The sequence below is a fragment of the Manis javanica genome, chromosome 13 (assembly GCF_040802235.1).
Source record: "Manis javanica isolate MJ-LG chromosome 13, MJ_LKY, whole genome shotgun sequence".
NCBI classification, from domain to species: Eukaryota; Metazoa; Chordata; class Mammalia; order Pholidota; family Manidae; genus Manis; species Manis javanica.
Window position 1 is genome coordinate 16,536,934 of NC_133168.1, and position 14,878 is coordinate 16,551,811.

At 41.5% G+C, this 14,878-nt stretch overlaps 1 protein-coding gene across 4 annotated transcripts in view; it reads left to right on the forward strand.

The window, feature by feature from the left end:
- Positions 1 to 14,878, forward strand: part of MDN1 (midasin AAA ATPase 1) — a 163,983-nt gene that overhangs the window by 107,077 nt on the left and 42,028 nt on the right. For all 4 annotated transcript variants that reach the window (XR_012124763.1, XM_073220972.1, XM_073220970.1 and 1 more), the window contains exons 55-69: positions 82 to 202; positions 565 to 775; positions 1,093 to 1,324; positions 1,658 to 1,787; positions 2,432 to 2,602; positions 7,181 to 7,395; positions 7,765 to 8,152; positions 8,919 to 9,028; positions 9,650 to 10,352; positions 10,990 to 11,151; positions 11,367 to 11,637; positions 12,374 to 12,609; positions 13,104 to 13,199; positions 13,852 to 13,946; positions 14,247 to 14,368. Coding sequence is in view for 3 of the 4 variants with exons in the window: in XM_073220972.1 (XP_073077073.1) it covers positions 82 to 202; positions 565 to 775; positions 1,093 to 1,324; positions 1,658 to 1,787; positions 2,432 to 2,602; positions 7,181 to 7,395; positions 7,765 to 8,152; positions 8,919 to 9,028; positions 9,650 to 10,352; positions 10,990 to 11,151; positions 11,367 to 11,637; positions 12,374 to 12,609; positions 13,104 to 13,199; positions 13,852 to 13,946; positions 14,247 to 14,368 (3,263 nt within the window). In the remaining variant the exon portion in view is untranslated. The remainder of the gene's footprint in view (positions 1 to 81; positions 203 to 564; positions 776 to 1,092; positions 1,325 to 1,657; positions 1,788 to 2,431; positions 2,603 to 7,180; positions 7,396 to 7,764; positions 8,153 to 8,918; positions 9,029 to 9,649; positions 10,353 to 10,989; positions 11,152 to 11,366; positions 11,638 to 12,373; positions 12,610 to 13,103; positions 13,200 to 13,851; positions 13,947 to 14,246; positions 14,369 to 14,878) is intronic.

Genomic DNA, 14,878 nt, shown 5'->3' on the forward strand with positions numbered 1-14,878 from the left:
AATGTAAATGATGTCTCTTACCATCTAGTGTTTTCCCCTTTCCTTATTTCCTCTCTGCCCTTTTTTTTTCCTTGTTTAAAGATACTACAAAGAGGTTCAGAACGTCTCAGAACATATTCAGAATTGTCTGGGGAGCCCAACTGGTGGCTTCACTGGTATAAAGAAGTTGCAGAAGTTCCTGGGGCGACCATTTCCTTTTAAGGTACACCTTGGGAGCATGTAGTCAACACAGAGGTTTGGTGACTTCATCTGAAGGTCTTGGGAGCATGGGGACTGCCAAGTCAGCCAGACTCATCCTTGCCTTCAAGCTTAACTTTTAAATGTTCACTGAATACTATTAATTGATTGGCTAAATCTTAGCATATTACTTATTCTTGAAACTTAAGGCTGGGTAGAGTTTTAACTTTATTACGATAAGATCTGAAAGCAACAGGAGTAAATAAACCCTATGTTTTCTGGAAGTATTGTTTTGACATTTAAAATTTTTTTTCAGACATGAATAGGCTGCTAAAAAGAATCACATTTCTCCTCTATAGTAGGCTGTTCTGGGTTTTGTTGTTTTAGGACAAGCTAGTGGTGGAGTGTTTTTCACAATTGAAAGTCCTTAACAAAGCCCTTGCCATCAAAGATCGGATGCCTGCTCTTGGAGAGAGTGGATGGTGGGAAGACATTAGTCGACTCCAAATGGTTGCTTCTGAATGGACATTAAAGAACAGTCTCCTGAAGGCCTGGGGATTGGTCCTCAGAGCTAATATTCTGGAAGATATCAACCCAGGTAATATACTCTGGAGCTTGGCCTGTTACCCTGCAGCCAATAAATTTTAAGTTTATCCCTTTGATTCTCTTCTTTTCTGTGTACTATAATTATCATATAATAAATGTCAGACATAGATCTGAACTTTACATACATTGTTTAAAATTTTGTCATTAAGAATTGTGCAGGTATTAATTGCATCATTTTACAGATGCAAAACTCAGGCTCAGATTAAGCCGAAATCAGGTTAAGCTCACAGTTAAATAACTGGCTGTTGGAAATCTCAGCCTCTACTACTGACCACTATGCTCTAATACCACATGTGTCTTTTTGTCCAGATGAATTGAAGAATCTTGTAAATGCTCAGTATTTACAACTAAGAGCCAAAGGAATTTCACTTGGTTTTCTGGAGAAAAAGCACAGTGAAGCTTCTTGTCTGTCCCAGCCAGACCTTACCTCCTTAAGCCAGCTCACAAGGAATGTTCAGTTGTGGCCTGCAATGGAGTACTTGGCTCTGCTTTGGCGGTACAGAGTGACAGCTAACTTCATGACGCAGGCTTGTCTGAGAAAGTAAGCCCTTTTCTTCATGGCCACTTATTTTTTTTGTAGGTTATTCTGTGGATCACATATGAAACAAAGCACAGTTTTGTCCTGAGAGGTAATTGTTGCTGAAGCAGAGGGTGGTCAATTGCCAGCTTGGAAAGCTGAAACTTTTTGAAGACCCTCTGCCTGTTTTGACTTCACCCCTAAAAGTAACTAGACATTTTTCTAGTAGAATTGCTTTCTTATTTTTCAGTAAATTGACTTAAGTTCTGTGTGTTCCATTTTTCATACATGGCAGGTTTTCGCAGTTCAGTGCTTGCTCACAGCTCACCTTCTTCTCCCTCCTTATTTTTGGAACAGGTCCAGCAAAAGTCAGCAGCACCAGATAGACAAGGAGATGATAAGTCAGTACATCACATTTTGTCTTAAGCACACACCAGTTGCTCCTCAAGAACTTCAAGACCTTTGGTTCTTACTGAATCATCAGAAGGTAAAAACCGGAATTGAAAAGGGAAATAAACTTCCTTTACACTATGAGCTGAGATTTTTTTGGCAGAGTGGTTGCATGACGTTTTATTTATTCAATTTCGATTCTGTCTTACAAACTCCAGTCTTAACTGAATTAACTTAACAAAGGGGAGAATTTTGAATATCCTTTTGCAGTAATCACCTGGGTATTTTTCAGTTCTTATCACAGAATCATTCAATTTGTTTTTCACTTAAATGAGGCGAAAATAATTGCTTATTTACATTTTGTTTGCAAAAAACTATTGTGAGAGTAGTTTTATTCTTCCTCTGAAAATGATTATTGAATGAATACTGATAAAACTGTAGTTAATATAACTTCATTAGTACAACTTGATTTTTTTGATTATGTTTTATTTTGCTGACATAGTTGTGTGATTTTACTTAAATTTTCTCATGCAACTTGATAAAAGCAGATCTAATCTTAGTTTTATAAAATTATAAACAGGGTAAGTGACTTAACCAATATTATCAGTGTGGCAGAATAGCAGGAACACTGGAATTAATATCTTTAAACCCATGTTAGTTTTATATGATTCTTACAAGCCAGAGACCTCATATGGAATCTTTCTCAAATATTCTCTTATCTAATTATTCCTTTATCTCTAGGTGTCTACTGAAGAAATTAACTCTTTATGGTCCAACTTATTTAATTCCACATTTACGTCTTTCTGGAGCAGTACTGTGATGACAAGTCCAGAGTACTGGCTAACATGGAGCCCTCTGCCTGCTGTGCAGCAGAGGGAGATGCCCAAGTCCCTTTTGGACTCTACATTGAAGGTTTGTTGGCATAAAATCATGAAAAGTTCTGTAATAATGAAGAGAATTTCTCATCGGACTAAGCAATAAACATCCTAGGATAGAGCAGTAATTAAGAGATTACAATACTTTGTTTTCTGCAGGACGTTAATAAGTCTACCTTCAGAAAAGATAATCTGTCTGTCTTAAATGATTCAGGAAATTCTGAATTAAAGCAAAAATACTTTCCTTTAAAAGCCTTTTATTTCTTTTCTAATTAAAATATTTTTTCTAATTATAAAATATTTAAGCAGTACAGAAATGTGTATGTGTGTATATATGTATGTATGTGTATGTAATATATATATACACATATTAGTGCATAGTAGAAATAATCACTCTTTGCTCTGTATCCTTCTGTTTACATATATTTTTATATTAAATACATGTATAAGCAAAACTAAGATCACTTTCTTTGTTCATATAATATGTCATGGAAACCTGCACCGCACCTGTCATTCCTGCATCTTAATTCTTTTTAAGGTATTCCATTCCATCACTTCCTATTCTTAAGTGATGGGGTCTCTTGCCTTTATTTCCTCCCTCACTGTAACAGGCATACTGCATCACTACCCTTGTATATATATGTCTTTGTTCATTTGTGTATTTCTGTGGATATGTTACAAGAACTGGAATTTAACCCATAGTCAAAGTGTCTGCATAGTTAAAGAAATTTATAGCTGTTATCAGAAGGTCTAGGTAGGTGCTGTTTGGTTTTTACTTTTTTAAGCATGCTAGGAGCTAGTAAAGAGGGAGGTCACAAAGTCCTGGGTGCCTGAAGTAGGACTTGTGATAGAACACAGTTTTACTTCCTTTATATGAGGATCTGTTTCTTCATAGCCTTGCTACACCAGCTGTTATCAACATTTATAATTATTGCCAATCATACAATTTAAAAAATCTCATTTCATCTTATACTTTTGATTATTTTTGAGTTTGAACATCTTCATATTTGCATATTAATCACTTTATTTCCTAGAAATTTTCAGTCATGGTCATCGCTATTTTGTTAAAAAAAAGTGTTGTTCCTCATCATTTTATTATTAAAGATCTCTATATATATTAGGGATAGTAAACCTTTATTGAACATGTGGTTGAAAACACATTTCTAGTGTTCTCTTGTCTTTCAAGTTTTATAGTGTTTTCTTTTCAAGTATGCCAGTCTCTTTCTGCTTTCTGGCTTTGGTGTCATGCTTTTTAAAAAAGGCTTCCTTCTGACCAAAACAGCGTTAGACTCATAGACACTGAGAAGTGACTAGTGGTTACCGAGGGGGAGGGAGTAAGAAGGAGGGGGAGGGGGACCGTTGAACCACCATGATGTACATTTGATTTAAAAAAAGTCTTCAGTTCCTATCTCTAGAGTTAAAACCATTTGCCTATATTTCCTTCTTATATTTTTGTTATTGTTTTATATTTAAATTAGTTTTATCTGGGTATCTTATTTTGTAACATGGGCATGCATATTTTTTATTTTATACAAACAGCATATACACAAGCAGTGTAGCAACACCAGTTTTGACTAATTCATCCTTTTCCCCCTTGAATTTGAAGTGCCACCTTTATCGTATACCTTATTCCCACAAATGTCATGAATTTATTTTGGGACTCTTTTCTGTCCCATTGCTTTTATCAAAATTGATTTCATTATTGTAAAACATTTCTCAAAGCCTTTAGTGATTAACTTGTGATCCCCAAGAGTTGCCCAGAGTATAGTGTCTCCTGTCACGTGTATCTGACCACCTTGCCCTTGGTTGTGGACAGTTACCACTGTGTCCCAGCTGAACAGCCCAAGGAGCAGAGGTTTGGCAAACTTGTTCTGGCTCTTAACAACTGTCTTCTTTTCCTTTTCTCCAACTCTTACTTACCTGCTTTGTGCCCCTAGCTCGCAAGAGTGGTTTTCCTAATGCCCAGATGTGAGGGGTTTTCTTCTGCATTACTAAAGCACCCATTGTCCTCATTCCTAGGATGGAGTCCACATTCCCTTAAGGCCTGCTGACCCCTTAACCCATTCTGTTCTTCTCTTCCTACCTTTGGTTCATATTTACCTGGTTCTAGCAATCTAAACCTCCTTTTCTTGTTCTCTTACTTCCCTTTAAGGTGCCCAGTATTGCTTGTTGAAAACCTTGTAGTTAATTTCTTTTTTTCTTAATTTATTATTTATTTTTCTGGTATCATTAATGTACACTTACATGAACAATATTGTGATTACTAGATTGCCCCCATTATCAAATCCCTGCCACATATCCCATTACAGTCACTGTCCATCAGCGTAGTAAGATGCTATAGAATACTACTTGTCTTCTCTGTGTTATACTACCTTCCCCTTGGCCCCCCAACTCCCTACTTTATGTGTGCTAGTTATAATGCTCCTTTATCCCCTTATCCCTCCCTTCCCACCCATCCCCCCCAGTTCCTTTTGCTTTGGTAACTGTTAGTCCATTCTTGGGTTCTGTGAGTCTGCTGCTGTTTTGTTCCTTCAGTTTTTTCTTTGTTCTTATACTCCACAGATGAGTAAAATCATTTGATACTTGTCTTTCTCCACCTGGCTTATTACACTGAGCATAATACCCTCTAGCTCCATCCATATTGTTGCAAATGGTAGGATTTGTTTTCTTCTTATGGCTGAATAATATTCCATTGTGTATATGTACCACATCTTCTTTATCTGTTCATCTACTGATGGACACTTAGGTTGCTTCCATATCTTGGCTATTGTCAGTGGTGCTGCAATAAACATAGAGGTGCATATGTGTTTTCGAGACTGGGAAACTGCATTCTTAGGGTAAATTCCAAGGAATGGAATTCCTAGGCCAAATGGTATTTCTATTTTGAGTTTTTTGAGGAACCTCCATACTGCTTTCCACAAAGGTTGAACCAATTTACATTCCCACCAGCAGTGTAGGAGGGTTCCCCTTTCTCCACATCCTCACCAATGTTTGTTGTTGTCTGTCTTTTGGATGTTGGCCATCCTAACTGGTGTGAGGTGATATCTCATTGTGGTTTTAATTTGCATATCTCTGATGATTAGTGATGTGCAGCATCTTTTCATGTGCCTGTTGGCCATCTGAATTTCTTCTTTGGAGAAGTATCTGTTCAGATCCTATGCCCATTTTTTAATTGGGTTGTTTGCTTTTTGTTTGTTGAGGTGCATGAGCTCTTTGTACATTTTAGATATCAACCCCTTATCGGATATGACATTTATGAATATGTTCTCCCATACTGTAGGATGCCTTTTTGTTCTACTGATGGTGTCCTTTGCTGTAAAGAAACTTTTTAGTTTGATACAGTCCCACTTGTTCATTTTTGCTTTTGTTTCCATTGCCCGTGGAGATATGTTCATGACTTACATTCAGGTCTTTGATCCATTTCAAGTTTACTTTTGTGTGTGGAGTTAGACAGTAGTCCAGTTTCATTCTCTTACATGTAGCTGTCCAGTTTTGCCAACACCAGCTGTCGAAGAGGCTGTCATTTCCCCCATTGTATATCCATGGCTCCTTTATCGTATATTACTTGGCCATATATGCTTGGGTTAATATCTGGACTCTCTATTCTGTTTCACTGGTCTATGGGTCTGTTCTTGAGCCAGTACCAAATTGTCTTGATTATTGTGGCTTTGTAGTAGAGCTTGAAGTTGGGAAGTAAGATCCCCCCTGCTTTATTCTTCCTTCCCAGGATTGCTTTGGCTATTCGGGGTCTTTTGTGGTTCCATATGAATTTTAGAACTATTTGTTTCAGTTCATTGAAGAATGCTGTTGGTATTTTGATAGGGATTGCATTGAATCTGTAGATTGCTTTAGGCAGGATGGCCATTTAAAAAATTTTAACAAAATTAATTCTTCCTACCCAAGAGCATGGGATGAATTTCCATTTATTAGTCTCCTCTTTAATTTCTCTTAGAAGTGTCTTGTAGTTTTCAGGGTATAGGTCTTTCACTTCCTTGGTTAGGTTTATTTCTAGGTATTTTATTCTTTTTGATGCAATTGTCAATGAAATTGTTTTCCTGATTTCTCTTTCTGCTAGCTTATTGTTCGTTAATAGGAAAGCAACAGATTTCTGTGTATTAATTTTGTATCCTGCAACTTTGCTGAATTCAGATACTAGTTCTTGTAGTTTTGGAGTGGAGTCTTTAGGGTTTTTTATGTACAATATCATGTCAGCTGCAAACAGTGACAGTTTGACTTGTTCTTTACCAATCTGGATGCCTTTTATTTCTTTGTGTTGTCTGATTGCCATGGCTAGGACCTCCAGTACTGTGTTGAATAAAAGCGGGATGAGTGGGCATCCATGTCTTGTTCCCAATCTTAGAGAAAAAGCTTTCAGCTTCTTGCTGTTCAGTATGATGTTGGCTGTGGGTTTGTCATATATGGCCTTTATTATGTTGAGGTACTGGCCCTCTATACCCATTTTGTTGAGAGTTTTTATCATGAATGGATGTTGAATTTTGTCAAATGCTTTTTCAGTATCTATGGAAATTATCGTGTGGTTTTTGTCTGTCTTTTTGTTGATGTGGTGCCTTGTAGTTAATTCCTAAAAGTCACTTGACCCCTCTCTATCCCTCAGGGCCCTGGCAGTCTCAGTAGAGCCATATTCTCCAAGTGCTGCTTTGACGTCTTAACCAGTAGCTGCAGAGTGCGCCCTTGGGATGTGAGTGGCCTCTGCATGCTGTCCTCCTTGCACGTCACCCTGGGAGAGTGGGTTGAGAGAGCCCAGCAGCTCCGGGACATCACTTCAGTGCTTTGGACCAACATGGCTGTCTCAACATTAGCAGAGTTCAGGTATTCCCTCCCCCTGTGTAAACTGTCAAACACTTGTCTTTTCTCTAGACGTGGAGTAGGCAACCTCAGTCATAACTTAACTCTGTAACTGGCTAGTTCTGATGGGTGAACGCAACGGTGTTCTCTGGCTGGATCAGCAGGTTTTCAGTGCATGATAGGTTACTATGAGCTCCTCTGATAATTTGAAGCAAATTGTGAGCAAGAGGGTAGTGTTTAGAAAACCACATAAGATTATGTGAGAACAGAAATTCACCTGTAAGTATTGGCAGTGCAGGCTTCTGTCTCATTTTCTGAAGAATGACAGTGTTACAAGAAAGAAATGATGTTTAATGGAGTGCAGAGCCCTTAAGTGCTTCCTTGTCTCCACAGACGCACAGATTCCCAGCTCCAGAGCCTGGTGCTCTGTCGGCACCTGGCAGGCCTGGCAGAGCTGCTCCCTGAATCCCGGAGGCAGGGGTACATGCAGAATTGCAAACGGCTGCTACTCCAGGACAGCCAGGCCTTCCAGCATGTGGGCCAGACTCTTGCGGACATGGCCGGGCAGGAGGTGCTGCCCGAAGAGCTGCTCTGCCTCTTGCTTACCTCCCTGCGCCACTTGTTTGGGGAAAGTGAGGGTAAGCGGGACCTGCCCGAGCCAGCCCAGCGTGGGAGCCTCTGGGTGAGCCTTGGCTTGCTCCAGATTCAGGCATGGCTTCCCCAGGCACGCTTCGACCCTGCAGTGAAGAGGGAATACAAGCTCAAGTACGCCAAGGAAGAGGTATGGAGGTGGGAGTGTGGAGCATGGGCTCCATCCCCAAGTGGCTGCTTAGTGTATTACTGCTTTTGCTGCTGCTTGGTGCTCAGAGCATCAAAGGAGTGACTGTGCACAAGCTGCCCTGTGACTGCCCAGGGTGTGTTCTAAAGACTCTTCTCCTTGCGAGTTGCTGAGTAGGCTCAGGTACTGGGCAGGACCCCTTCCAAGGTCAGACACATCGCCCTGGGCAGCAGCAGGCAGAGGGTGTGACAGTGGAACACCTGGGGCATTGCCAGAGAAGTAGGGGCATCCCTCACTGGGCAGACTTCCTCTACCTAAGCTAAGGTTGGATATTTGCATTTGATAACTTCTCTAGTCAGGGTATAGTATTCCCTCAGGTTTTGCACTTTTGGTGTTCATTATATAAATTCAAGAATCAAGTAAATTCAGGTAATATGATATTCCTTGCTATTTGAACTTTGAACTAAGGAACTGAGTACATAAAGAAACATACATACTAGTTCTATATTTTGGAAAAGGAAAATTGTATGAGTTGGGCTGAACACTAAGTTGCTAGCAGTCTCAGAAGTTCACCGGTGTAAACAAGATCATTTCTTTCATCTAATGGCGCTGAGGTGAGTGGTCCAGGTTAAGGAGCAAAACCCCTGCCCTTGGGTCATTCAGGAACCAGGTTCCTTCTACCCAGTTGCTCTTCCCTCCCCCCGGGTATCGCCTTCTGGGGCATGGTCAGAGCTGGGCACAGCCGACCACTTTCTCGCATTTCTGTTAGTTACACCAGCTGCAGTGCGAGTGGAAGACCCGGAACCTCATGTCCCAGCTACAGACTGGAAGAGACCTAGAAGATGAAGTCTTTATCAGCTACACTCATCCTCACATCAGGTAACACAGCTGAGTGATTGTGTTGGGCCTGTTGATTATCCTCTTAAAAAAGACACTTTGAGGTTGACCGTTGCAATGTAATTCCAGTGTTAACAGAGGTAATGATACACATCTCTGAACTACATTGGCAATTAGATCCCAAAACTATGGTGATGGGAAAAATACATACTCTGTGAAAGTAGGAGGAGGATTCACATGGGGCCCCGAGGATTGAATCCAGAACTTAGACTCAGTGTGAAAGAAGTTGAGTGCGATGATGTGCATGTGTGGGTCTGTTGTCTTAGTAAATACTGTAAGTGTTGTCGGTTCTGAGTTCCAGTCCTGACCCTGCCTTTCAGCTTTAGACCTTGTTAACAAGCCTTTAAGCCTCAATGCCCGTGTCTGCTAAAGGAGGTTGATAGTACCTATTTCAGTGAGTTGTGATGAGACTTCAATTTTATATGCATCTAAATTGCTTAACATTATGTGTGGCGTGTGGTGAATGCTTTCTCCATATTATCGGTTTCATTATGATTATTAATATTATACTATTCCTCAGTAGCTGATATGTTTTCATTCTACTTTCCTAGATTTGCCGTGTTCTTCTGACTGGATTTACATACTGTGTTAATTTGCTTTTAGGTTACTTCGCCAAAGAATTGTTCAGCTGGAGAATTTAATCTGCAGTCTGTCAAAGAAGCAGGCCTTCAGACCCCAGGTGCCTGTATATGAATCGCTGGTGCAAGAGATCCACCATTACGTCACCAGCATTGCCAAGGCCCCTGCTGTTCAGGATCTGCTCACACGGCTCCTGCAGGCCCTCCACATGGACAGGCCTCGGTCTTCTCAGGTGGCCCAGAACCTTCTGAAAGAGGAGGCCTCATGGCAGCAGTCCCACCACCAGTTCAGGAAGCGGCTGGCCGAGGAGTATGCTCTATACCCAGACTCTGTTGCCCCATTACAGGCATCCATTTTGCAGTTGCAGCATGGCATGAGGCTGGTGGCGTCTGAGGTCCATGCCTCACTCCACAGCACTGTGCTCTCTGCAGACAGGCTGGGTACCCTGGCGGCATCCCTGCTGGCTTTCCCATCAGTGGGCCCGACTTTCCCTACTTACTATGCTCATGCAGACACACTGTGTTCAGTGAAGTCAGAGGAGATTCTTCGAGGCCTTGGGAAGTTGCTCAAGTGCTCAGGAGGAAAGGAGCTGGATGGCAAGGTCCAGAGTGCCTGTCCTACCCGAGAGCAGCTGCTGCTGAATGCACTCCTTTACCTGCGCTCCCATGTGCTGGCCAAGGGGGAGCTGGACCAGAGGGCCCTTCAGCTCTTCAGACACGTGTGCCAGGTAAGACTGTCTGGAGAGACAGCCCCAGCCCGTCCTCCTGTGGGACCTGGAGCACAAGCAGGGTGCCTGTGGACATTAGCAGTGCCCAGTGTAGGTAGAGACTGGGTGGAGAAGGAGGGGGGATCTGTCTGTTCCTACTTTTTTCTCTTGTAACTGTCAGGTTTGGAGCCTTTGTCTTCAAGATTTAAAAAACAAAAACTGATGTTAGCCCTTTACCTGTGATATACATGCAAATATTTTCTCCAAGTTTATTGGTTGTCTTTTGACTTTGTTTATGGTGGTTTTTGCCATGTAATCATGTCAACTCTTACTAATATTATGAAAATAACCAGGTTTTTCCCTTACCAACAAAACCAGTTTTCTCACTTTGGATAATTAAAAGAATAAAGATGAGTGAAAATTACCTAGATTTTATCACTGAGAGCTATATAAACTCTGTTAACATATTGGTGTATCCCATTCTAGGGTTGCTCTCCATCACCTACAATGTGGCTTCTTGGATGTTAGCATTTATTTGTTTTTGAACCATGTACTTTTGTTTTCATGGGAAGTTAAGAAAGAGCAAGTCTTGCCTTTGTTCATTTTAAGTGCCTTAGCAAAGGCAAATCAGTTTCCTTTTGAATGTGTGACTTTTTAGGAAATCATCAATGAGTGGGATGAACAGCAGCGCATAGCCCAGGAGAAGGCCGAGCGCGAGAGCAGCCTGTACAGATACAGGAGCAGGAACCCCAGGACAGCCTTGAGTGAGGAGGAGGAGGAAGAACGGGAGTTCAGAAAGCTGTTTCCGCCGCATGAAAAGGTCGGCGTTGTGGCAGGGTTTGTTTCGGAATGAATTCCTGTGTACCACACACATTCCCTTTGAATGTTTTATAGTCTTTTTACAATATTGTAATGCGTGTAAAAGGCTGCTTCATTTTCTTAATTGTTCATACTCCATCTTTACCTCTTCCTTTTAGTCTGATTAGAACTGGATTTTTATTTTTACACAGTCTATTGCTCTAATGTTGTTTACAGGACTTTGCAGATATTTTGGTAGAGCCAACACTAGAGGAGAAGCCAGCCCCAGACGGGCAAGAGGAGGAAGCAGCCCCAGACCCTGCTGTCCTCTCCCAGAGTTCAATGCAGGCCGTGATGTTGATTCACCAGCAGCTGTGCCTCAGCTTTGCTCGATCCCTCTGGTACCAACAGACTTCGCCGCCACACGAGGCAAAGCATTACCTCAGTCTGTTTCTGTCCTGTTATCAGACTGGGTCGGCTCTTGTGACACACTTCTACCCCTTGATGGGTATGGCAGTTCACTTGTTATGTTCTTGGGAAATCAAAATGAATAGATATGATTGCTACTCTGGAAGAATTAAAACCATTACTTCCCTGTTGTTGCTAAATTCCTCATTGATGGGGTTTCCTTATCTGAAAAGACTTAAGCTAATAGAAGGTGATTTAAAATCTGTAATTAATTTAAGATGGCTATTCATCATTTGAAAACTTTGGGGTGAAGAGATTAATAAGGATACAGACTTAGTTTAAGTTGTCTTATTACTCTGCATTATTCCCAGTTTGCCTCTAAATTGCTTCAGTGTTTTTCAAATGAAATCATGTATTCCCAAAAGCAATCTGGGAACTCTGAAATTAATCTCATAGAGTATGGTTTGATGCATCCTCCTGTATGACCTCATGCATTACTCCATGCAAGTAGGAAAAAAGGTTTTAAGTTTGATTCTGTCTACCAAAACTAGCTACAAAAACCAGGAATTTGAATCCATCAAAACCAAACTGCATTCTCTTTATTATACCTAGGCACTGAGTTCCTCTGTATATCCCAGAAACTTTAGTGGCTGCTGTGGTATCAGGGTCACAGTCCTCTAGACCTGTGTTGCTTTGGGGGTAGATAACATTGAAGTACCTGTTTTGCTGTTAGTTCAGTAGTTCATTATTTCTAAGTGTGTTTCTGACATCTTTGTGACTTGGTAGATCAATTTACTGAGTTCGTTGACTTCATTATGATATTGTTAACTTCACAGGAGTTGAGCTGGATGACCAACTGTTGGGCAGCCAACTTTTGGCCTGCACCCTCTCCCATAATACTCTTTTTGGGGAGGCAACCTCAGACCTGACAGTGAAGCCTGATGGGCCCTATGACTTCTACCAGCACCCCAACGTTCCAGAAGCATGGCATTGTCAGCCTGTGCTCCAGGGCTTCTCAGAGGCTGTCGGTCAGCTGCTGCAGGATTGGCCAGAACACCCGGTGCTTGAGCAGGTGGGGCAGCCAGTGAGGAGGGGCAATTGAGGACGTGGTCCCTCACCGTCCCAGGAGGCGTTCACTTGCACATTTGAATATACAAACAAAAAGGCTTACAGAACCCTCGTTCAGAGGGACTCTACCAGTTTGTTTTGCTGTTGTATAAATAATGTTTGGGATTCCAGTAATTTAGGTCAGGGTTTTCTGTCCACATGTTTAAAATCCTGCTCTTTTGTTCTGTTTATTCAGAGACATATGGTAGGAAAGGCCTGGCTTTTTCAAGATTGACAGTTTTAACTCTGACCATGCTCTGTGATTTTTGTAATAACACTTGTAACAGAGTAGCAAATGAGATCATTGTCTTACCAAACTCAACTGTGCTTCCATAAGTCTTGTGAAGCAAGGCCTTTGCATGAAACTTCAGCAGTCAGGCCTCTTTCCAGTACCCTGTGACTTTGGGTGATTGATAGTCTCACATAGTACCCCAATTTTTTTTTTTTTTGTCCCTGCAGCTGCTGGTTGTAATGGACAGAATTCGTAGTTTCCCACTTTCCAGTCCCATCTCAAAGTTCCTGAATGGCTTAGAGATCCTTCTGGCAAAGGCACAGGTAAGGTGATTCTCTAACTCATTTTAGTTTGTAGTCAATTGAAAAAAAGAGTATTGTGTGGCACCTTTATTGTTAGAGGATCAGAAAGGTATATAAAAGCCCCTGGGTTGGAGAAGGATAATCTTCATTTTTCTGATATGGGTTATATCATTGCAAACAAATCCATTGCCACTGTGGGCATGTGAGGGGCCTGCCTTACCTGCTCTCAAGGACGGGGCACAGCAGCCACCAGTACTGAGGGCTCACTGTGCCAGGACTTCCAAGTGGCCCCTTCAGACTGGGTGAGTGCCTGGGTACGTCCTGCCCCTGAGTCCTCTCACAGCTTCTGGTGCTTCCCTAGTCATCATATTAGGGCTCTGAACTTTGGAACAAAGTCACATGACTAACACCAGGCATTCAGACCCAGGTCTCCAAATCCTGAGCTGTTTGCTTGCCTGTAAGTTGGCTCTGCTGGAGTTCTGTCAAGGGACCACACAGACCTGAAGCTGGATACTCTGGATGTAATCTTACTACTGCTGTTGGTAAATTAGCATAAAAGTTGCATAAGGGCCCAATGATTTTCACTCAGGGGAAGTCCAGGATGTTCCCTGAGGGAGGAGATGATTAAGGGATGGAATAATGGCCGTAGTAAATTTCATCTTTGTTTCTTAAGGATTGGGAGGAGAATGCAAGTCGAGCTTTGTCTCTGCGGAAACATCTTAATTTGGTCAGTCAGATGATCATTCGTTGGCGTAAACTAGAACTGAAGTGAGTGATACATTTGCCACTCCCTTCCCCTCCTGAACATCCATTCCAGGGACATTCTTCTGTTGATAGGTTGTTTCTTTGGGGTTTATGTAGTATGACAGACAATGTGCTTTTCAGGCATTAATCACAGAGTTAAAAGCAGGGCATTAAAATGACCTTGTTCCTGAAGCAGCAAACTAGATGCTTCTCCATCTCCATTTGGGAGGAGGGAATAGCGAGCAGTAGCTTCTATTTCTGTGGTTTCAGAGATTCCAAGCGGTTTTTCTGAATGCCTCCTTTGCCTCTTCTGTCATGCTTTAGCTGCTGGTCGATGAGTTTGGATAACACCATGAAACGCCACACTGAGAAATCTACAAAGCACTGGTTCTCCGTCTATCAGATGCTTGAGAAGCACGTTCAGGAACAAACAGAAGAGCAGGAAGGTAACATGTACCAATAAACTCCCTTCATGTTTAGAGGTTCCATCCTAAACTTGGAGTGCTGCAGAAGGATGGGGTTCACCTGCTCGTGTGTCTCTTCCCTCCATGGTTTTCACAGAGGACACATCATTTGACTTCATGGTATTCCTGAGAAGTCAGCCAAGAATGCTGTATAGTACTCTGACTGAGAGAATGATAATGGAAGTCAGATAGGTTTAAGTGACTAGAAAGCTAGTCAGAAGATAAGATTTCTTTATTCTCTATATCCATGAGACAAATCAAAATGAAAGTTTCTGTGTTGGTAGGTAGTAATTAAAATGTGCTTATGTGGAAAGTATTCCATTTAGTGCTTAAGCATCTCATAATTTAGATTCATAATTTGCTGTGTATATAACACATACCCTGAGTGCAGCTGTTGTTTTTAAGTCAGCTTGAAATTTAGCTATGGTTCTTGGTTCAAAGCTTCGCTTTCATTGTGGTATCGACTTGCCATGCCTCGTTGTAACCTGTAGT